The sequence below is a fragment of the Paramisgurnus dabryanus genome, chromosome 13 (assembly GCF_030506205.2).
Source record: "Paramisgurnus dabryanus chromosome 13, PD_genome_1.1, whole genome shotgun sequence".
Classification (NCBI taxonomy): domain Eukaryota; kingdom Metazoa; phylum Chordata; class Actinopteri; order Cypriniformes; family Cobitidae; genus Paramisgurnus; species Paramisgurnus dabryanus.
In genome coordinates this window covers 879,443-902,778 of record NC_133349.1, presented here as the reverse complement: position 1 = coordinate 902,778, position 23,336 = coordinate 879,443, and the positions used below count along the sequence as shown (strand labels likewise).

Genomic DNA, 23,336 nt, shown 5'->3' with positions numbered 1-23,336 from the left:
AATTTCAAAACACACAAGGAAAAACTGATTGCTAGCTAACAATTAGCATGCAATACCAACTTTGTCCCCAGGTGTCAATAAATACATTTTTTGAAAGAGAAAAAAAATTTGAAAGAGAAAACATTTTGAAAATACATTTTTGAAAGAAAAAAAATATAATAAAAACTGAAAATGAAAAAATCTTTGGTTTGACTGAGATCATACATGTTTCTCTTTCAAATATTTCCTCGCCTGGAAATTATTGTTTGCCCATCAGGTACCACTTAAAAAATTTTTTTGTAAATGACAATTTCATGTCCTTTCATTGTTGTCATTTTGTGTAGTTTTACACCATACATCAGGTACCTGTTTGATACAGACACTAACTGACTAAAATTAAAACAATAACTCTCAATGCAAATCCCAGTCACACACAGCAGCTCAACATTACAGAACCTAAAGCTTAAGACCGCTTGATCTTAAAACAAAATAAAACTGATTCAAGAGCACAATGATAACAGGTTTAATATCCATAATACACATTTCATCTTTACATTCTGACATAAGCAGGTGTTGGATATGAGGACGTCCTGCAGTGGGACACAAAATGAAGCTCAGAATAAACTCAAGGCAACATCCAACCCTGACAGAGAGTTCAAACAAGGAATAATGGCACATGATTTAATAATGAACACATTCCCTTACATGCAGTAAACAGAAGTGCCGGCCGACACGCAGGGAACAACACAAACACCTCTCTTCCTTTGGACAATGAGACTTTGGTCCTATAAGAAGTTAAGATTCATATAAATCAAATCTGGATTATACAGTTAAGAAGTTCATTTCCTCGATCCGTTTAACATCCACAGCAAATCACTTCAGCATGAGTCCATAATCACTTCATTGGAAGTTCCCAGATCACTGCCATAAAATCATCATAACAGGCATCATAAAATCTGTCCATTTGACTGTACACGAGACTCTGGCATCCTCACAAACGCTCTCATTTAATAATTAATCTGATGATGATGTGCAGCTGGCAAACATGCTTTGCTTTTTCAGTATTGTCAACAAACAAGAAATCTGAATAAACTTATTTTCAGAGAATGATGACAGTCAATGTGCTTCTGTTATTGACAGTAAATTCTTCAGTTATATAATAATTTACCTACGTATGCTCTTGCAAAATGGGATAAAAAATTCAAAATGGCATTCACTGAAAGCAAGTCTTATCACCTAAAATAAATGCTTTTAAAGATGTTTGAGGAAAGCGAGAGTGCTCTTGAAGATAACCAGTGATGATGGGTAACAGAATATCAGCAGGCGTTTGTGTAAAGAAACACAAGTCAATGAAATAATCTGAACGTATCAACCACAAGATTTGGGGCCAGAAACCTTGTGATAACCGTTCAGGTGTGTCCTGAGTCCATGCATGTAAAGCACAATGGTCATAAAGTGTTCATGAAGCTGCTCATTCGCTGCCGGAGCTGTGGGACTTTGTGGTGCAGAGAGGAGCTGGTGGTCCTACAGAAAACATCAACCGTGTGGAGAGCAGCAGGCAGGGTCCGTCTCGTCTCATCTCGTCTCGTCCTGCCTCGGCCCCCGCATGACCCCGTCCTTCATTCATCCTCCCCCGTCAGTACAGGCTCCAGGCCTGATGAAACTGAGAGTGAGACAGCAGTGAGGATGAGGAGGATGATGAAGACTCAGAGGGCCTGAGCTGCTTTCCACACACACACATTCAGTCCATCTTTTCTTTCTGCACCAGTTTGGGAGCATCAACAAAGTCCCGTCCGTTGAAGAGGATGACGCCTCCCGTGACCATACTCGCCATACCCCAGAACACCACATAGGCCAATGTTTCTGTCCAGGTGTCGCCTGCATGATGACATTTCAGATGAATCATCAGCGATGACATGCCAACAAAACAATTTCAAGTTCATAAAGAAACCAAGTAAACTATTCGAGGATCTTACCGGCCATGAGCAGACAGATGATGCACATTGAAAACGCCACCACCATGATGATGGGCAGCTGCAGGGACAGAAAACATCCATGAGCAATAAAACAATCACATGCTGATGTTCTCTGATGATATGTCTCAACCGATTATTTTGGTAAAAATCATACAACCGATTTTTTTTTCATACAACTGTAATTTTTTTATCATTCAACTGATTATTTTGGTAAAAATCATACCACCAATTTTAACTTTTTGGGGGGTAAAAAAACACACACAACTCATTTTTTTTTAATCATACAATTTTTTTTGTAAAAATATTCATACAACTAATTATTTTGGTAAAAAAACATACAACCCGTATATTTCGGTAAAAATCAAACAACCATTTTTTTATCATAAAAGATTATTTTGGTAAAAAAAAAATCATACAGCCGTTTTTTATCATACAATAAAATTTTTTAATCATACAACCAATTTTTTGTCAAAATCATACAACCGATTATTTTGGTAAAAATCATACCACCATTTTTTTTGTAAAAATCACAAAACTGATTATTTTTTGTAATCATACAATAGATTTTTTTTTTTGTAAAAATATCCATACAACCGATTATTTTGGTTAAAAAAATCATACAACCGATTTTTTTTTATAAATCATACAACCAATTTTTTGGGGGGGTGGGATCAAACAACAGATAATTTTTTTGTAAAAATACAACCATTATTTGTGAAAATTTTTTTGGGGGGTAAATTTTCCATCACCATTACTTTGGTGGAAAAAATATTTCATCAATTATTTTGGTGAAAAAAAAATCATAGAATTAATTTTTTGTAAAAATCATACAAATGATTACTTACAAAAAAATTTTTTTTTGTAAAAATCTTTTTTGTAAAAAAATATTGGGGGGGGGGTTAAAATCATAAAAAATCATACACTGAATTTTTTTTATCTTACAACCGATTTTTTTTATCATACAACCAATTTTTTTAAGTCATACAACCGATTATTTTGGTAAAAATCCTAACACCAATTTTAATTTTTGGGGAGGAGGTAAAAATCACAATAATTTTTTTATTTATCATATATTAAAATTATTTTGGTTAAAAACATACAACCAATTTTTTTTGGGGGGGAGGTAAAAATCAAACAACAGATTATGAATGCGGCACACTAATCGAATCAAACTGTGCAAAAATCAAAATTGAAAAATGATAAATTCCACAGCCCTACATTAGCAGCCCAGTGCATTACAAGGTGTACATTTTTATCAGCATGTGTGTTCCATTAGTTCAGCCCGTGATCTTTTATAATATTAATCATCATATATAAAATGAAGTATTTTTCTGTTTAGTGTCTCTTACCGTGAGGAACTTCCAGTCTTTGGGCTCATTTAGAGGAGTGTTCATATCGGCCTCTTCGACTGCATAATTCCCCAAAAACAGATCAATGGAGTCCTGGAGAAACACTACATTTATGAGCTAAACGTCCTCACAGAAATCTCAAGTACCTCAAGAGATCAGCCCACCTGTCTGAATCCATCAGAGAAGTTGTTCTTGTAGTATCTGATCATAGAGTTCCATCCATCCATTAACAGACCCCACTGGGTCCTCTTCCCTGTCCTGAATACAGAGAGAGAGAAAATCTGAGCTCACTGATGTTCAACACATGACACAAGACGAGCAAAGAAAAGATGAGACATCAATCTCACCGTGTAAAGTCTGTTTTCAGAGCTCCTGTACCAGCATACTGTTTGGCACATGCATTAGCGTTGTCTGCCCATGCTGCAGGAGATCAAAGAAAGATAAAAAAATAAGCACATTCAGATGATTAGGAGATATGAATATAATAGTTTTATACAGTGGCACCCTCTTACCATTCTTATATACTTTTTCAAAATCTGCCTGCTCTTCAATCTGTTGGCCTACATGGAGAACGCCCATCCTCTACAGAAACACAAAACACACACCGTCAGCGTTCGGCTCATCTATACACTACTGCACATATACACAAAGCCATTTAAAACATTTGATCAAATAACAACAGAGACCCTTGTGACACACGCACCACCAACTGTGACTGCAGAGACCTGCGGGCCAGAAGACTCTGGATGACGTTGGTACGATCCAAACAGTCCATACAGTTGCTTCTGAACATCCCGTCCTGTTGCATCTGAACTGTTGCATCAGAATCCACCAGGAAGTAGCTGTTAAAAAAGATACACAAAAATCCACATCAGAGATCAAGAATATTATTATAAAAACAACAATTCTGTCAGTGTTTAGCAAGTCTGGTACCCAAACTCATCCTGCATCTCAGCCACCATGTCCACCAGGATCTGCAGCCGATGCCACCTCATATGACTGCATTCTTTATGAAAGTCAAAGGCGATGTACCTGCAGAAGAAGACGATCATGTGGTGAGCAGTGTGTGTGTTGTGTGTGTTAACATCTGCTGTTGTGTGATGTTCTCATCATCATCATCATCATCATCATCATCTCACCTGATCATCCCATTGCCCAGACTGTTCACCATCTTTGAGAAGGCCAGCTCTAATGGCTTCTCTGAGCCTTTCTGATTTATCTGAAGATTAAAAACAGAGACATCCACAGTAAGACTTTTACATAACACTGACAGAAAATAGATCTTCTAGTGCTTTTCCTCGCCGTGCTACGACTCAACTTATACCCTCAGATTCCAGATTTTCAAATCATTGTATCTCAAACAAATATTGTCCTATTCATTAATGGAAAGCTAAGTTGACCCCTATGACCAAGGTCACATTTTAGTATTGATACTGCTAACTTGGAACCTCAGCCTATGTGGTACTAATGAAAGTACCAGGTACTACAGATGAAAAATTAGTCATACCGAACCAAACCAGAACATTAATAATAATCTCTTTAATATTAATCGCTCAAATACGCCTTATTCAGAAATAAATAACTATTTATATAGAAAGTTTATCATTTTCACGTGTTTTCAAACCTTGCAAATGTTAACATTCAAGCCGTTTTCAACATTTTCAGCACAATATGTTAAAGTGAGCTGTTTTCTTTGATGCACAAACGGAGATGTGCGTTTCAAAAAACACCCAAACACAAAATCTCTATGCGCTTGACAGGACACATACACGCAAAATAATCTCACAATACCACAGTCTTGGCACGTATTCTCATAAAAACACTCAGTTGTGTCTTAAAGTGAATGAACGCAAACAGTTCAGAAACCAGATGTATGTATGGATTAAAGTGGCTGTACCCTCAAGAAATCTGCTTATGTTTGGGTCATTATAACAGAAGTAGGGATGCATAACCATTAATCACGATTAATCTACAGCTAAATAAAAGTTTTTGTTTACATCACATATGTGTGTGTGTGAACTCTGTATAATAATTATGTATATATAAATATGCACACATGCATGTATAATTTTAAGAAAAAATACGCTTTTATATTTATATATAATATAAATTATACATAAATATACACATGTAAACATTTCTTAAATATATAAAGTACATGCATGTGTGTGCATTTATCAATACAAAGTTATTATATAAACATATATAAAGTTTATGTAAACATAAACTTTTATTCTGCAATAAATTAATCGTGACTAATCGTTATGCATCCCTAAAAAGAAGACAAAAGAAAAATCACTTCTGCAGCTTTAAAAGGATGAATTATATTTCATTTATACAATGAAGAAGACAAAGTTATTATTAATTTGATTCTATTTCTTTTCCTAAATATGACTGTTACTCTTTATTTATTACATACCAGGTTGAGAATGACTTGTTTGCCGTATGTTATGATCTGTGAGTCAAAGTGTCTCTGGAATCCATCCAGCTGTGAGAGAAGATGTCACAAACTATTATTATCTTGATCATTTTAAAGTAATCATTTTGAGAAAAAACAAAGCAAACAGAAATCATGTAAATCTCACGTGATTGACACTTTTGCTGATCTGTGGGCGGGGCTTGTATTTGAGGTTGGGTCTCTGAGACCAGTAGAATGGGATGGACCCTCGAGTCTGTGGAAGATCATAGCGGATCATTCATTCATCATTCACAGAGATCAGAAATGTGTATGTTATAGAGATCTTCACAGGTCCACTTAGATACGAAAACCCAAGGTACGACCCAAGTGAGTTCAGGTCTAATAGTTTCACGTTTGGCTATTTAATCAGGGCGTCCGCCTTGGGTCAGGTATAATATTAGCGGCCTCTGGTCATTTAAAATTAATGCACTTTTGCCGAACGAACCCAAGAAGACCCCGTCCAGTCGGGTTAAAAAAAATGCCACTCGGTCGGGTTGGACTCAGGTCTAATTTTCTTGGATTTGTCTCGGGTCTGGGCTTTTAAAAAAAAAAAAAAAGATGCACATCGGGTTTGGGTAAAAAGTGATTTGGGCCATTTCGGGTACCTTTCTTTGAAGCTGAGAAGACCTCTATGTTACTCTTTGATGTCTTTGCATGAGAAACTACAAACTCAGTTTCTGAACTTCTGAAAACACAGACAGGCTAATGCTGCGTTCACACCAGCCGCGGTAGAGGCGTCAAGCTTGAGTGATTTCAATGTTAAGTCAATGTGAAGATGCGCGTCTGGAGGCGCGAATGAGGTGTTACGATGCATGGTAGATACGATTCCACGTCGTTCGTGCGAATTGAGCATTGCCACGGGACACGCAAAAAATTGAGACAGTTGAAAATTTTTTACTTTGGTGGAAAAACGCTCAGTGTTAACCTATCAGGAGCTTGCTTTAGTAGTGACGTGATTACAGGAAGTGAGCGGAGTCGCAGAAGCCCCTCCCATTATGCAAATTTCCGTGTGAATGTCTCAATGACTAGAATTTCACGCGCCAGTTTCATGCGTGAATGAAGTGGGTAAACTCAAAATGTTCAAGCGGCGTGGTAGACGCAAATTTGACGCCTCAAACTCGGTTGGTGTGAACCCACAGTAAGGGGTTTGAGGGGCATTAGTGGGTATTTCTACCATTTTAATGTCCTCTCAGCAGGACTAAACAGATTTCTGTGGTAAAAGAGAAACCTTAGGGTCTGAACCCGTCTTTGTTTTCAGGCTCTATGGCTTTGCTTCTCTTTTTTTCTATATCTGTGGTTCATGTGGTTTTATTTCTGACAGAGGTTTAATAACAGAAAGCTGTTTGCCTTTATATGTCTGAGGACAAAGCCCAACACAGCCGTCTCTTCATCTATAAATATATTAATTTTACACCCACAGGAGCTCTGACATGTTTATCAACCTTTGATTCTGAATACACTCCTCTCAACAAAGATAAGAAGCTCTTTAACGACAAATAAACTCATAAACTCGCCTGTACAAATGAAGCTTTTGATCCATTATACTGCACAATCTGTTCGGTCTCCACAAAGTTAGCTGCATGGCCCTCCGAATCGATACCTGTCATACAAAAAGGGTTTATTAGTATATAATAGGAAGAGTCTTTCATGATCACACATAGTTCAGGACAGTTGGTCGTATATCAAGCAGAGTTATGATTGTCTGCTATTGGACATCAAACATACTGTCTATCAGATTCAGCTTACATTTAATCATTTATTTACAGGAATTAAACTAAAGCAAATATGAATCTATTAAAGCAAACACTGTCTTGGCTATAACTGTGGACAGATGCATGACATGTCAAGATTGTCCTCATATAATCAAGGCGTCTGGTCACTTTATAATCTTTACCTCGTACATAGTAGCGAACACCAGCGCGAAAGCAGCTTCGTCGAGAAATTATGTTCCAATCGAAGACTTTACCGTTGATACAGCAGGACTTCATGGTGATAACTGAGAGCTGGCATTAAGATCTTAAACACTCTTCTACAGTGAACATTATATGTGGAAAATAAAGTTTAAAATCTAAAAACTGTGTGATAAGATACGCATGAGAATTGCAAGTGAATTATCGCCCACACCTATTAGAGACCATATCACTGTTATTGAAAAAATATACCACAAAATATATTGATATTGTAAAGCCCTTTTACTAGAAGACATAAGCCCTATGATTTCAGATGATGTCACTCCTCACAGCTCATGAAAGGATACAGCCATGAATAACAGGGAAGACAAACTTGTGTAGCTGTAAGAAAACACAGTGGTTAATATAATATCCTTATATAGTTTCATGACTACAGCTGGATGATATATTAAATGGATCTTTAATTTACCTCTGGCTGAGCTATAAATTCTCTCAGCAGGTGACCGTTCCACACAAACCTCTGATCTGCCTTCAGATAAAACAAAGATATCCACGATTTACTTTCACCCATACTTCATCTTAAACACTGACATTATTAGAGATGCACCGAAAGGAAAATTCTTGGCCAAAGTTGAATAAAATAAAAAACTCCTATCCGCACACCCTAATATAAGAGTGTTTGTCACTGTAGGACTTTATTGGTTCTAGGAAGTTTTTATTACATACTGCTGGCGCTCTTCATCGTTCCTCTTCTCATCTATAAGGAGTCTCTCACTCTCGGTGCAGATCATAATCGCTGCCGTGTCTTTTTCATACGCTGCATGTTTTGATTTTAAATAATAAATGAAACTTGGAAATGCTGCTGCATTTATGAAGCCTGCGCACCTTTCACTCAGTGTTGGCTACTATTTAATCGCGTCATTAAAGGCCTCATTGTTCTGTAAAATGTATTCCGTTTTTTCACTTGTTCACACGAAGATGAGTTTTTTGCTATTTCGGTCGAATAATTTTGGTTGGCAAACATTCAGTGCATCCCTAGACATTATGAGAACAGATTATTTAGCATATAGATGGAGTCACTCTCCATTTCTCTGTCAGCGTCTCTCTTACCCGCTCCAGTAAGCTCATCTCCTGAAACTCTGGGCTGGTGTTGGACAGTCGCTGTAGGGTATGCGTCAGATCGTAGTCTGTGGTGAAGTAGAAACCATCTGTATTCAGGACGTGGTTGATCATGGACAGAAATGTCTTGTTGTCCTGCATCTGGAAGATTCATATCAAAGTTGTATTTTCTATTAGAGCAGGATTCTCAGTGTCTCACTGTTGATTTCTAGGTGACCTGGACATTTGAGATCAGACTAGGCCAGACAAACTGTCTCCAATGTCAGGACTAATTTTAATAACTTGATGATTTAAAATTGTGGATAAATTTGAGTACATGAAATGTAAAATATTGTGCTAGATCAGAGGAAAGATTCACTTCTAACCTGATTATCAGTCAGATGTAAAACCGTCTTTTTGTATGAAATGATGTCAAAGTCAACAGCTTTCCAGACCACGTGACCAAGCAGATCCCCAACTTTCTTCTTCTTTGTAATGACGATGAGATACATGCCTGAGATCAGAGACAATAACATGTATAAGATATACAACAACACAAGAGATGGTATGGTCAATGTTTTAACATTACTGAACTCATGAGAAAAGGAAAATATGTAAGGAATAATTGACAACTAGACGCTGAATTATTTCAAAATAATGCACGAAAATAATAATTCGAAACGCATTACTACCTTGGGTGTGCATTATTTTCGAATAATTCCACGTCCATTATTCCTTACAAAATTACTCAAAATGAATGATGTAATTACTTTGATTTTTATTTTATTACTTTTCCCTTATTGTCATTCCAATTCAACATCTGTTTAGTATTGCCAATCCATTTCAAATTTACATACAATTGCAATAATGTCATTTATTTAAGGACTTTCTGAAATAAATTTAGAGCAGATTAGTCAGATCAACCCGCTGAATAATAAGAGATCAGACCTGCCACCAGTCGTATAGTTCCCATGATGCCACATATTGGTCGAGTAACAGCTGATGGAGGGATGTCCTTCCTCACTGAAACATAACCGAAATAAATCATTTATTAATACACACGACAATAAACCGATATAATAAATAAATAAATAAATAAACCTTTAATAAATAAATGTCGGAATGGACAATCAAAGAAAACATAAGCAGAGCCGAAAGTAATGAAAATCAAAACCAGTTCCAGAAACTCCTGCAGTATTAGACCTCAATGCATTAAACATTTTGTTTACCATTTTTTAAGGCAGCATTTTATTTTCATCCTCAATTAGTTGAGCAGTTTACCGAAACAGGGTTTAGATTTAGTTTTTACAAACACACCCTACAAAAAACAATACTGCACTGTAGAAAATACTCAGCATTTTTGTTAAATCAACATATATTTTTATGTTACTTTAACTTATGAAAAACTATTTCAACATGATTTTATAAGTTGTCAACATAGTAGGTTGAATTGACCAGTGAGGTGTGCATGTGTACCTGTGAGGGTCATTTCTGTGGACACCCTGTCAATGGCCAGAACATCAACAGCACCATCATCACAGGCTTCAATGTAAAACTTCTCTGGAGATGTGTGCCTTTTAACAGAGAGGAAGTTAAAGAAATCAAAATCAAATCTGACTTTTTCCATGTTTACGTACTATAATTGAGTCCCCAGTGCTTCTATCAACCTAGAAAATGTGAAAAAAATCAACCCACTAACTTAGTTGTGGTAAACCATTCTCTGCAAGCATTTAAAAAATAGCATAGCTCATTGAAATCTGGCTCCCCATGTGATGTCAGAAGGGGATCTTATTTTAATAATACCACCCCTATCCAACAACGGCACTGACATTTAGTGCATAATCGACAGCACACTTGAGTTTCAATTTTAACAAACCACCATTATGGTGATCAGTGTTTGCATTTCATCAGCTCATTTGCATTTTAAAGGACACAGCAAAACGGCACATTTTTGCTCACACCTACAAAGAGGCCATTTTAACATCTTATAATAAATGATCTATATAGTATTTTGAGCTTGAACTTCACATATGTACTCTGGGGACACCAAAGATTTATTTGACATCTTAAAAAATGTCTTGCTGTGAAATGTCCCCCTTTAATGCCTAGTCTGTGTGTATTCTTTTACATAATATCCATACTGAAATCTGCCTGATCTGCCAACACAAACAGAGAAATAGTGAGTATGTCTATAATAAACCAATAGTGCATGTTTACAGTATGTGTACACGCCCAATCGCCCCTAAATTCAGCTCTGTCATTATCATTCAATGTTCATCTTGGGTAATAATGTGATGATTGTGATTCATTGACTCGCACAGCTGTCATTTATCTGCATATCTCTCTATATTAAAGGATCTGTCTCACAGTCAAATGTAAATATAAACTTTACTTGTTTCATTGTTCTCTTGTGGTTTGTATTACTGACTGAATGAGGTAATATGTGTGTTAGGTTTGTTTTTCCCTTATCATGTTGACACCTTTCATTCACGGGAATATCTTTAATGCAGGTACACATCTATACTTGATGAAAACGTTACAGGTATGAGAGTCATTGAGTGTTCATACCGGTTACAGAAACAGGATCTTTTACTTGTCTATGTATGCAGCTCACTGCAGTGTTGCCATCATGCTGTCTAGATAGGACTCTACCGCGAACAAGCGTTAAAACCGCCGCTGATCCACAATGCAGTAACTCTGTTCTAGATAGACAGCTCACTAAGTTTTGAGACACAGCCTTAGTCATGAGCGCCTGTAGTTGATCACTGTTGATCCTGAGGTGATTTAAAGCTCACTCGATCACAGGTCAGCAGTCATATATCATGAATAAACGGTGAGAGAACATTAATACTCACAAATTGAAGCTGTTGTAGGTGGTCGCCATCTTTCCATCAGCTCTCGCCTGACCTTCGTGACGTGTCAGTGCGGCAGCGGGAAGCGCGCGACCAGTATGACAACCGGAAATGATTTACTATAAAAGTCTCTTTATAATTTGTGTGTTACAGATTTGACGATAACACAATGGTTACAAAATGTTGTTCATGTAAACAGCAGTAAAAATTTTTTTTTGAAAAAACACATCCCATAGAATATATGGTGTATATATATAAGATATATATGGCATGATATATAAGAAAAAAATATTTATATTAAAATTATATTTAAATATTTAAATAGTTCATTTATTATTTTTCTTTAATTTGGCGCCTCTAGGTAGAAATAACTGAGTTCTCTAAGGGCGTCTATGTTTACTTGTATATTTTTTATGTCATGTTTAGGTTTTAGTAATTTCCCACAAACGTCACTTTAGTCATTTTATTGGTATTTAAAATATTGACTTGGTGCAAGCTTTAAACACCTCTAAACAATCGAATTAATTATTTAAGAGTTAATAGTTGCAAACTCACTAAAGAACCATATGGCAAAACAATAAAGTTCTTTGGCAAAAAAAAATAAATATACGCCAAATACATTCAGTAGAAAGTAAAGCTTAAATATATTTTTGAATGAAAAAATATATTTCTTCTTATATATTTCAAAATGCATTTTAGGGACAACAAATACATTTCTATTTTTACAACCCAATACGAAAAGAAAATATTTATTTCCCCTTCCAAAATACAAAAATAAGTTTTTTTAAAAATGTATAAAGTAAAAGTAAAAATGTATAAGTATGTATAAATATAAATTTTAAGTATATTTCGCAGTTGAAAATATATTCAATTTTAACCTTTTTAAACCAGTTATGTTTACAGGTTTGTAACATACAATTTTTTTCCTCAATGCGACGTGAACATAAATGCTTTAAAATACATTCAAACAATGGCCAAAAAAATATATTGTTAACATATTTCAAAGTATAATTCAGCACATATACCGTTTGGTCTTTTTTTATATTTTGAAATGTATTTGAACATATATAATTTTGGCGAATGGGAATGCAACTACAAACATTACAAATAAAAAAAAAAATGTAAAAATAAAGAAACACAAGCACACAATATGAGCGCTGTGGTCCATGATGTGACTGCCATATGAGAGTTGTATTCAGGTCCATGTACTCAACTCATTGTATATCCTCATTATCTCATTTATAGCGTTTATTGTCTTTTGCATCTAAGCTCCCCAATTATACATGCTCGTGACACCCATTCTGCACATGAACCACATGACTGTGCAAATAAAAAAAGGCAAACTGACTTTGCTGTACACTTTAATACAAAATCACAGACAACAAACTTCAGTTTAAAAATCCTGAAAAACAAAATACACAATTTCTTTTTGCATAACATATTTAGATGACAATAAATATGCAGTATTCATAAAAAAAAATGCAAGTGAATATCACTAAGAATGATAGAAGGAGACAGTGGTCATCTGGTTTTGCGAGAGCTGCTCGCTGGTTTCCAGTATCTGTACTTCATACTGGTATTGGGTTGACGTCGCAGCACCTCATCACCTTTATCAATGTCCTTGGGTTCATCATATATTGTTGATATATGAAATTCTTTTTTGGGTTTCTTGAGCGGAAGAAATGAGCTGAGCTTCTCTCCATGGTACCTACAAAATGCATACAAAAAGTAATTTAGCAATTCAACCAATTCAAAGTCACCAAAATGTTTATTATTGAGAATTATAATAAACAGCACTGATAGGAATAATAAACAGGTGCGGTATAATGTCAACACTCACCCAAAGCCTCTTTTACAGTTTGGATGTTGTCCTTCATTCTCTAAAGCCTCTGACATCCCAGGCCGACTGCTCCCGAGCCCCTCACCCTCTCTCCAACCCTGTTTCTCCATCACACGACGACCCACACCCTAAAACACACATAGGTTTAAAGTAGCACACACATTGTTAAAGATGTTTAACTCTTTAACAGATCTCCACTGGTGATTACCGAGCAGTGAATTAAGTCACTCAAACCTTTGTAAATCTTTCAAAGCTGCCGATTTTCTGTTGACGTCCGGGGAGGCCCTCCAGCCCCTCTCGCAGCCTGTTTTCAGATCGCATGCGGACGTAATCTCTGGAATCCATATCTCCCCCATCTGACAGAAAAAGAAACAAGATATAAAATACAATATCTCACTAAATACAAGTACAGCTTGTGTATCAGTATACTGAACATTAGTCATAATTTAGGCAACCTCACATCCTTCCAGTGCTGTGTGCTATACTGTTTTAAGATGGGACACTAATGATAGGAGAATTATGATAACAGACTCTTTCATACAAAAGTAAAATAGAAACCAAAATCATCACTAAGTGTAAATCTTTTTTTAAGTTTTAAATGATATCTGTGTTCAGATTTATAACCCTAATCATGTCAGGTTTGAGTGGTCATAGATGTCAAAATACTCAGAAGAATTTTTTTAGAAAACTTGACAGAGGTGGAGTGTGATGAAATGATGATAAAAATGTGTCATGTTCTGTGATATAAACAGGAAATGTCATAAGTCTGGTTATAAGCAACATGCTTTTACCTTTATCATAATAAACACTCATGTCCACGTCCCAATCGTCCGCTGTCTGCTCATCAAAATCTATAAAAACAACAGTGAGTGATTATACAAACAGAATTAGTCACACATCCATGTAGATCCTAATGACTAGTGTTGCCAACGGTCCTGTAATAGATGGGACATCCCGTATTTTGAGCCCAATTTATTTGTCCGTACGAGACTTCATGTGGCATCACAAGAACTGAGAGGCAGATAACATCAAAATACCCTTTGATGTCATCCACCTGTGAGTTCTTGCGGCGCCATAAGCAGCAGTGGGATAATGTTTTTTACTCTTAGTACAGGAGTCACAAGATTTTCGTTTTAGATGTATAATTAAGGTAATGGTTTAAGTAAAGGACTGTGTTAAAAGTAGTGATAGACTGATATATCGGGCTGATTTTTGTGAGTTTTATGTGTATCGGCATCAGCCGATATGTGGCTGCTGTGTTCGGCGATTTTTTTCTGCCATTATTTACAGGCAGAGTGTTGGAAGCCACAAGCGATTGCAGGTCATGTGACTAAAAACAACCAACCTTTTCATGACAACATCAAAAACTCGGCCTAACAGCTGATCATAGCTGCACAAAGCGGGTTTTTATTTCTCATCTATTTATATATTTGTAGTAGTAAAGTGATAGAAATTAATATCCTTTGCTGATAGTTCCTCGTCATTGTGGAGCGTGCAGTTCATGGTTCCATAGCACCCTCACCTGTTTTTACTATTTGTTAAATATAGGTTTTTTTTTTTCAATAAATTTAACTTTTTTAAATTGAGACTTGTAACATTTGGTATCATCATTGTGTCATTTTTATGATGTAAATTGAGTGAGCAAAAGCAGTATCGGCTCCAAATATCGGCTCAAGAAAATCGACAGCCTGTATCGGTCATCGGCTAAGGCTGATGAAACAAAAATCGGTATCGACACAAAAAATACATATCGGTCGATCCCTAGATAGAAGTACCTGCTGTAAATTAACAAACTATTAAAAACCTACCGTATGTTGCCATGGTATAAGAGTTAGAAATGAATATTTAATTAGGAGATGAGCTATCATTTTGACAAATTACTTAAATACACTGTATACATAAAAACATGGCCAAACTGCTGCGGCAAGTCATCTTTGGTCCCGTTTTTTAGAGTGAGAAAGTTGGCAACCCTACAAATGTCTACTTATCTACCATTTTAATATAAATAAAAAAACAAACCAAAATACTGAACATCTCTGCTACCTTAACTCTGCTAATTTAAATTGAGCTGAGATTAAATTGAAGCATTGTTTATATTTCATTAGATTTACTCAGCTTTTGGCCATCATTTTACTCTGGGCTGTAAAATTAGCATAAAGCTATGAAAAGACACGATACCTCCTTCCTCCTCCTGCCAGAACTGAGCATCTGTGTAGAAGACGAGTCCAGATCCTCCCTTCTCCCACTTCAGCTCGATCTTCTCCTCATAAAGTCTCTCTTTAGTGCGCTCTTGACTGGTGACATCATCATGAAGCGCTTCATGTCTCTCCCACTCCTCACAGCGGTCATCATCCTAAAGATAAAACACTTATTTAACATGCAACTTTTTTACAATATTGAAATCTAAAAAAAAAAAAAAATGTAACGCCTTGGATATAATATATCTTTAACAATGGAGGTTTGCATTGCTACCATCAGGGATGAATTAAAATAGATTTAGATATTTGGCAGCAGCTTACAGTAAATTCAATCGACCCTTTTCTTACTCAGTATGCGTGCTCCCTAAAAATCAAACCCAGGATTCTGAGCTACAGCAATGACTTTGCTGGTGAAGTGAAACAAAAATATTGATTGTTTTACACAAACTCACATCATCAGGGCCTGACAGCTCCTCCTCACCATCACCATCCTGTGACTCTTGACTGACAGGTGCAGAGTCGGGATGCTCCGTGTCCTTGTGTTGAGTCGGTCCGAGCGGGGCAACACCTCCAGGCCCTGAGATTTCCACCCCACCCGCCGTGAACACACTTTCCTCTGTAGGGGTCACGACAGCTGTGTTGTAATACTCGTATGGCACGTTGCCGTAGCGCCGATGTGAGCCGGTCTTCGGGAAGACGAGCCCGAGCTTGCGGATAAGGCGCGGCGGCAGGCGACATGACTGGATGAGCGCGAGGAAGACGGTGACCGGGGTCCCGACGTTCCCTGCGGGCATGAGCGCCGGTGGATTGAACTCCGGAAGACCCTTGAGGTCCTGCATGGTAAACTGATCTGATTGGGCAACGTGACGTTTCAACTCAGCCTTCGTCTTGTAAGGGAATGAACTAGGCTCTGTGAACAAAGACAAAAATAAACCATTTCTGTTATGCAGTTTGTCTTTGATGACGTCATGTTAATGTTGTTACGTCAGTGTACTACTCACCTGTCTGATCTGATACTTTGATTCTTCTTATCAGACATTTCCTACCCAACCAGTTACCAGCAGCATCGACCCACTGGTTACCAGAATACAGCTTCATGAATCTGTCTGATGCCTCTGCGTGTACCGACACGACACAACAACGCGAATCGTCGTGTTTCCCATCGGTTTTTTCACTGGTATCAGCGCCGGACACAGCCGCTGCCTGCACTCGAATCTCCGGTCGGTGTCGGTAATGGAAACACTGAAAGCATTTACTCTCTATAAACTGACTGAAATAGTTACGCAAATCTGCGGATCGGAACCGCACAGGAATGTTGTTTACAACAAAATACACGGCAGACTCCGACGCCGCCATATTGGCGTTTGTGTAGCCTGACGTAGAAATACCAAACATATCAAATTAAAAGTCACGGGGCTTTTTGGCATTTTAAGGTAACATGGGAAATAAAATAACGACATTTTCTGTTTTATTTACCAGGGCCAATTTTAGGTTTTTAATAATAGGTAGGCTCAGCCTCCAATGAGGGTGTGATTTAACATTTTTTTTTTTGGATTTTATATCCACCTCTTTGCACGAATCCACTATAGGGATTGTTAATGTACGTCACCGCAGTGTTGCATTATGGGACGTGGGCGCCATGTTTAGAGGCACCGCCGACCGCTATGCCATTTAATTGTGGGTGTGTTAAGCTAAAACTAGGTAAACTTGAAGAAGAACCGAAGAAATTTAGGAGTTTGAAAGAAAAAGAGAAGGGACCCTATCGAGAGAAACTAAGTGCTACTGCCAAAAAACTTTATTTGGACAAATAAACAACAGATCCATATGATTTAGCAGCCCATGACTGGATTACGGATCCAGACGCACGACCTCCGCTCACATATCTGTTATTATTACCTTGTTTTTGGATTGAGTGCATACACTTTGCAGGAGTTTAAGAGCTATAAATCCCTTCAAGCTCATAGTAAGATGACATTCTTCTTTCGGAGTTTTATGACGGTTGGCAAACCAGCTAAAAGATATATGCCATTTACTTACAATGGATACGTATCTTAATGAATCTATAAAAAAAAATCCGTTTTATTCTGTGCAATGAATCAACACATGTTCATAAGATGGCACTTCTGTTCTTGGCCAAGTTATTAAAACAAACAAAATGCTAAATATTCAGCTAACGTTATGTTATTTCAAAGTCACAAGCAGTGGGTTTGAGCAGTTGCATTTAATAAAAAATATTTGTTATAATCGTCAAAATTGTCTAAAGATTTATTTTTATAACTCTTGTGGTTATGTTGATCAGAAATGAATGAATAACGTTACATAATTTACATTTACAAGTTAGTTTGACAGTGTTAGCATAAAAACAAGACAATTTAAGTGGTTCTGCTTTTATTAATCACAAATTACTGAATGACTGAAAATGCAGCAAACACACTCTCGCTGATGCAGGTATTTTTTTGAAAAGTAAAAGTTTTTTCTCCTGATTGCGGCAGGCAAACCACGCGATCCGGCGTCTTTTCGTCAGCTCCTCCACCGGCTTCCCCCAAATAAAAGCTGAAAAAACGTATTCCGTTGTTCAGTTTCCTCCCTGAACGATCGTGTGACCTGCTGTGGCAGTTCTTGATCGAGCAGTACTGACCAAACATATCGAAGTTTATTAAAATCTCGACAGAAAATACAAAAACAACCTCCAACACACTAACTCAAATACAGCGGGATAGGAGGCGATCCTGCAAATATGGCGGATTACTCATAATGCCACACGGCGTGACGTCAACTCCACATTCCCTATTACAAAGACGGGTGTATAACATTTACTTTGTGTACAGACACATTTTTAAACAGCTTACACTTGCGTAAAATGATATTGGTACTTTTTGTTTTGGTATTTTTTCCTATTTGTAAAGTCATGTAATAGTTGTAAATGTTGAATGTGACTACGGATGCGTTCGAAAGCAGGATGTGATTGGTCGAGTTAAAAAAAAAGGCGGCCAAGAAAGTGGCTGGAGCCCAAATGGACTCTATGCCAGGGGGGCAGGGTTTCATATTTTATTGAAGCTTCCCTGGACGCCGCCATTGCTTAGCGAACACCCATCTGCTGTTAGCATCCCATTGACTCCCATTCATTTTGGCGTCACTTTGACAGCGAATAACTTTACATCTGAGGCGTTTAAAGACTCCATTTGTCCATTAATTATTTCTAAAGAAACACGAAAATGTATAAAAGGCTCCATTACCATGTATCTTACGTTATGTCCCAGTAGAAGCAGTTTTTGTAAAAATAGGCTAACGATTGCGTCATAACCTGCGACTTTCTGTCGCACAGTAGAGAAATTACCGTATGGACTTGGAGAGAAGCTCACAGGCAATCTTTTACTGACTATGAGGCAAACGGGTGGAGGTGAAGGCATAAAGTCAAGGGAGATTACTAATCAGAATACTAACCAAAATGTGCTCCTGTTCACGCTCGCCGTCTCTGCAAGATTCAGTAGGTGATTCAGATTTCCCGTGGCACGACTATTAGAAGACTTACAATTGCCAGACAGGTTGCTCACGTGACATCCACGTCATTGAGCTCAGTTTGAGTCTGCGCAGTACGCTCGACACCCAGGAAGTGCGTGCTTCTAATTGACTTCACTTGTCTCCGTTGAATCCAATGGGGTTGTGGCTACTCGATCCGTACAGCAACCCGATCGGTCCGCGCATGTGCGAAATGACGGCGATACGATTTACGGCAGTTTCGGATATTAACGCTTTTCTTACCCTTGTCATAGCGCTTTATTTGCAAGTCTTTCTATTTACAACTATGTCTGCCTTTCAACAATTGATAATATTGCTCGTGTAATGTCTGTTTTGTGTGCAAGTTTACTTACTCTTGACTTGTTTTTGTGGTATTTTTGTCCTACGCAATCACATGTGCAACATAAAATAAAACGTATGAGAAAATGTTGTAAAATTAAACTATATAGTTTACATATGTTAGACATCACATACAGATGTGTGTGTTTGTTTACATTTAATACTTCATTTTCTAAAGATATGTTCTGAAACTGTTCTTCTTATTGCAGCATATTTTTACAAGTGTCTGTATTTAAGAAAAATAGATTACAAAAACACAGGACAAAACTGATTTATTCAATTGATTTATTCATTAATGAATTTTTTTCCTCCCTCCCTCAATCAATCAATCACTCCCTCCCTCAATCACTCCCTCTCTTCCTCCCTCCCTCCATCCCTCACTCCAGGAACATTGCATTGACCTTCAAGCCTTTTTCATCAATGCAGTAGGACAAAAATTTCTCCATGTCCTCTTGACATTGAAAAATAAACATAAAGTCATCCTTTGCCTCAGGGAATTCATCACACATGACCCTTTTGATGGCATTTTGTTGGTCATCAATGGTCATTTGCAGAAAAGCAGGCTCTGTCACCTCCCCACGGAATAAGTCTCTGTGACTGTGTATCCAGTTCCACACTGTATACAGGTCTCTCAGAATGGTTGGCTGCTGCACCTGGTGAAGACACAAGTTGTAAATCAAATATACAAAATGATAATTGCACAATAGTGGCACGCATTTAACTGTTGGATATTACCACTAAAGTCTTTACCTTATTAATGTCCTGTTCAACCACAACTCTTCTGCTGGGCAACAGTTTGGTGGTGGTGGATTTCGAAACTCTAAAGACAGGCTGAAGTGTTCCCTGAAGGAGTTGGGATGATTCTTTAGTCCAGTATGCAAACCTCTGTCCATGCCTTTGGAATATATGCAAACATAGATGCCATCTATTAAATGTAATAGCTTTCTAGTTTAACTTTAACCACAGTGACTTAATACAGCCAAGACACTGAAATTATTATTATTATTAGAAAACCTATCATACCCTTCTAGGCAAAACTTTTCCATTAGCTGAATACACCACCACTGGTGAATCAATGGCACCTCCTCCTAAAACGCACAAAAATAAAAATGCGCACATAGCATAGTTTGAAAGCATAATTATGTGAAAATCCACCTTACCTCTGTAAATGTTAAAGGACATGATGTGCAGATGCTGAGAGCATACTGTGAAATACAAACAATACTGTAAGACTTTGATTTTACTGTCTAACAGCTTTGATGAATTAAACATTCTTACCATCAGCATGTAGACACCACAAGAATTCCCACTGCAGTGTTGAGGAAAACACTGGAAAAAGAAAAGTGCATTCACAGTTGGTTTTAAACAGTTTAAACATGCATAAATATATACCAGGGGTCTCCAACCCTGCTCCTGGTGAGCTACGGTCCAGGAGATTTTAGCTCCAACCCCAATGAAGCACTACTGAAGCAGCTTATAAAGGTGTTCAGTGTTGTTTGATAATTACAGACAGGTGTGTTGGAGCTGGGTTGGAACTGAAGTCTGCAGGAGGGTAGCTTACCAGGAGCATAGTCGGAGACACCTACTATATACTTAAAAAAAGCTTTATACAACTTTATTATTCAAAACCAACCTCAAGGTCTTTTCCTGTTTTCTCGGTCCATGAGCCTGGGTCAATGAAGTCTGCAATGTTTCTGGCATTCAAAAGAGAACACAAAATAAATAGATGTAATGTCTGATAAAATGATCAGTTCTGTAGCCTGAGAACAAATGTCCTATAGGAACTTGAAGCCTATAAAAGAATAAAGAAAAGATTAAAAAAATCATATTAATAACTGATATCTGACTAAAAAATAAACTACATTAAGGTCAATTATTTATTAATACTCTGCTAGAAAAACAATAAAACATCACATAAATTCTTCAGATTTTATAAACTGATTGAAATCATTAAATTATAATTATAAATATAATGGTTATAATGGAAATTTTATTGGTTATAATGGAAACTATTAGGGTCTCTGTGGGTATACTGGTATGTAATGGAATCGTTGGGTGAGATGTTTTCTGGCAGATGGGAACCAATATAACCCCAATTAAATCATACAGAAAAATGCCCAAAACACACCACAAAAAAATGAATGTTATACTTGTTTTATTGGTAAAGGCTAATGGTTCCTAATAGTATTTTAATGGAAACCATCAGAATCTCGAAAGCTCCTGTTGTTGTTTTTTCAGCAGGATACCCAAATATGGGAACTGAACAATTGGTAAACGTGGCTTAATATTTTCAAAATAATTTTATACATTAAACACATGACCCATGCTGTACACTTGAGTTAGTTTACTTTATTCATTATAAAATTTATCGGTAATTTACTTTTAAATTATTATTCCTTACCTTTGATGGCAACATTTCCAAACGCACATTTCACCTTCCGCAACTCTGAAGGACAGTCAGGAATTTCTCTCTTTAAAAGAAATTTTTGAAGTCGTACATAAAATTGAAAGGAATCCATGTCGCTATTCGTCTCTCTCCACCGTAAAAACCAAAACTGATCCCAGGCGAGCAAACTGTCGTAAAACTTCGCCGATAACAGGAAGTGACGTAATTTCGCACATGCGCGGACCGATCGGGTTGCTGTACGGATCGAGTAGCCACAGGGGTCGCTGTGTCCATTTCTTTTACTGTCTATGCTCTATGCACGCTTAACTTCCGCGTTTGACTCAAGGCTGCTATTCAGTTTCCGGTACGGGATATTTATAGCGGATTGACGGCAGAATCGCTAAAATGTACTCGGTTGTTTGCTGAATTTACAACCTGTGATTTTTTTAAGAATTGTCCAGATGTGCAAACTCGAGAAAGGTTACAAGTTTTATGTGTCGTCTCTGTATAATCATTAAGATATGTTCAGCTAGCCTGTACTAGCAGATCTTACATTGTGCTATTTTTACGATTCGAACAGCAGGCTAATCACGCTGGTAATATATTACGTCTTTGTAATGGTAAAGTATGTTAAAGTAATCTTAAAGTGTCAGGTAAAATAAGAGATTCATATACACATCGCTTGTCAAAACATTTTTACTTGGTTATTTTTGAGTTATCCTGACACATTTGAGAATCTAAAGAACAAAGCAAAAAAGGCTTAACTATTGTAAAGTCTGTTGTAGAAATATTTTTCCCATTATTTGTTATCCCGTGTATTTAGTTTGTTGTGTGTGTGTGTTTTTCTTTCTCTGAAGTTATTCTTGTTGTCATTGATATTAATTTTCCATTTGTCTTTTGCATTTGTTATTAATAAAGAATACATAAATATCGAAAATATGAGTTTCTACTGTTTAGCTTGTATAACCAAAGATGTTATCTTCGCTAGTACTGATAATAACAGTCATACCAAATTTGTATATCAACAACAGATGAGATGAATAGCGCTGTTATCAGTGCAATTTTTATAAAAGTATTGGTAATGCAGATACAGGGTAGCAGTGTAGAAGTTTGCATGCTTTCCAGTGAGTCGCTGTAAATGCTATGACACAGCAGTGGTGGCTAGAAGTTCGGTCCTCCCGTCTTTAAAAATATACTTTCATACGTTTAAATGTCATTATGGTATTAAGTGTGGAGTATAAGTTATTTCTATGTAAACTAAACAAGCATCAACAAAATTTGCTGTGTTATTTTGGCTGTTTGGGCAACCGACGGTCCTTAATATCATAGCGCTCTATGACTGGCGGAAGTAGTCCAGCATCCTGAGATATCACCGGAAACACGTCAAGCGCTGCCGTGCATAGAGTCCATTAAGTGTAAATTAGGTTTTATT

At 37.0% G+C, this 23,336-nt stretch overlaps 3 protein-coding genes across 4 annotated transcripts; all 3 read right to left on the bottom strand.

The window, feature by feature from the left end:
• Nucleotides 1–486: 486 nt before the first annotated feature.
• Nucleotides 487–11,725, bottom strand: sacm1lb (SAC1 like phosphatidylinositide phosphatase b). Its single transcript, XM_065270531.1, has 20 exons — nucleotides 11,626–11,725; nucleotides 10,247–10,344; nucleotides 9,719–9,793; nucleotides 9,157–9,284; nucleotides 8,783–8,932; nucleotides 8,142–8,201; nucleotides 8,020–8,053; nucleotides 7,657–7,758; nucleotides 7,277–7,362; nucleotides 5,890–5,976; nucleotides 5,724–5,792; nucleotides 4,444–4,523; nucleotides 4,238–4,336; nucleotides 4,008–4,146; nucleotides 3,817–3,886; nucleotides 3,652–3,724; nucleotides 3,469–3,562; nucleotides 3,305–3,397; nucleotides 1,956–2,013; nucleotides 487–1,857 (listed from the first exon to the last, which is right to left on the bottom strand). Exons 1-20 carry the CDS (start codon nucleotides 11,652–11,654, stop codon nucleotides 1,721–1,723), a joined length of 1,761 nt encoding a protein of 586 aa, XP_065126603.1. The 5' UTR covers nucleotides 11,655–11,725; the 3' UTR covers nucleotides 487–1,720.
• A 660-nt stretch (nucleotides 11,726–12,385) lies between these two features.
• Nucleotides 12,386–17,174, bottom strand: gpatch3 (G patch domain containing 3). The gene is made up of 7 exons (XM_065270553.2): nucleotides 16,662–17,174; nucleotides 16,113–16,570; nucleotides 15,641–15,815; nucleotides 14,254–14,313; nucleotides 13,697–13,818; nucleotides 13,463–13,590; nucleotides 12,386–13,330 (listed from the first exon to the last, which is right to left on the bottom strand). Exons 1-7 carry the CDS (start codon nucleotides 17,053–17,055, stop codon nucleotides 13,144–13,146), a joined length of 1,524 nt encoding a protein of 507 aa, XP_065126625.2. The 5' UTR covers nucleotides 17,056–17,174; the 3' UTR covers nucleotides 12,386–13,143.
• Nucleotides 17,175–19,873: 2,699 nt separating this feature from the next.
• LOC135752159 (structural maintenance of chromosomes protein 5-like) lies at nucleotides 19,874–22,111 on the bottom strand. Of its 2 annotated transcripts, none has more exons than XM_065270551.2 (7): nucleotides 21,920–22,111; nucleotides 21,152–21,212; nucleotides 20,797–20,847; nucleotides 20,679–20,723; nucleotides 20,542–20,606; nucleotides 20,269–20,413; nucleotides 19,874–20,171 (listed from the first exon to the last, which is right to left on the bottom strand). In XM_065270551.2, the coding sequence occupies exons 1-7, from the start codon at nucleotides 21,946–21,948 to the stop codon at nucleotides 19,896–19,898; spliced, it is 672 nt and encodes a 223-aa protein (XP_065126623.1). In that variant the 5' UTR covers nucleotides 21,949–22,111; the 3' UTR covers nucleotides 19,874–19,895. The 2 variants fall into 2 exon arrangements, with proteins under 2 accessions (XP_065126623.1, XP_065126624.1); XM_065270552.2 differs by having other exon boundaries at nucleotides 21,152–21,310; nucleotides 21,920–22,106.
• Nucleotides 22,112–23,336: the final 1,225 nt, after the last annotated feature.

What these genes read in the sequence shown, in the direction of transcription:
- sacm1lb (XM_065270531.1), bottom strand. Translation starts at nt 11,654, where the DNA reads ATGGCGACCACCTACAACAGCTTCAATTT. An exon ending in AATTTATAGCTCAGCCAGAG is followed by an intron (nt 8,054 to 8,141) that starts GTAAATTAAAGA and finishes GTTTTCTTACAG; the next exon opens with CTACACAAGTTTGTCTTCCC. An exon ending in CATCTGTCTGCTCATGGCCG is followed by an intron (nt 1,858 to 1,955) that starts GTAAGATCCTCG and finishes GTCATCATGCAG; the next exon opens with GCGACACCTGGACAGAAACA.
- gpatch3 (XM_065270553.2), bottom strand. Translation starts at nt 17,055, where the DNA reads ATGTTTGGTATTTCTACGTCAGGCTACACAAACGCCAATATGGCGGCG. An exon ending in GAGTGTTTATTATGATAAAG is followed by an intron (nt 13,819 to 14,253) that starts GTAAAAGCATGT and finishes TTTTTCTGTCAG; the next exon opens with ATGGGGGAGATATGGATTCC. An exon ending in AACTGTAAAAGAGGCTTTGG is followed by an intron (nt 13,331 to 13,462) that starts GTGAGTGTTGAC and finishes TGCATTTTGTAG; the next exon opens with GTACCATGGAGAGAAGCTCA.
- LOC135752159 (XM_065270551.2), bottom strand. Translation starts at nt 21,948, where the DNA reads ATGTGCGTTTGGAAATGTTGCCATCAAAG. An exon ending in GTGGTGTCTACATGCTGATG is followed by an intron (nt 20,724 to 20,796) that starts GTAAGAATGTTT and finishes TGTATTTCACAG; the next exon opens with TATGCTCTCAGCATCTGCAC. An exon ending in TTGAACAGGACATTAATAAG is followed by an intron (nt 20,172 to 20,268) that starts GTAAAGACTTTA and finishes TGTCTTCACCAG; the next exon opens with GTGCAGCAGCCAACCATTCT.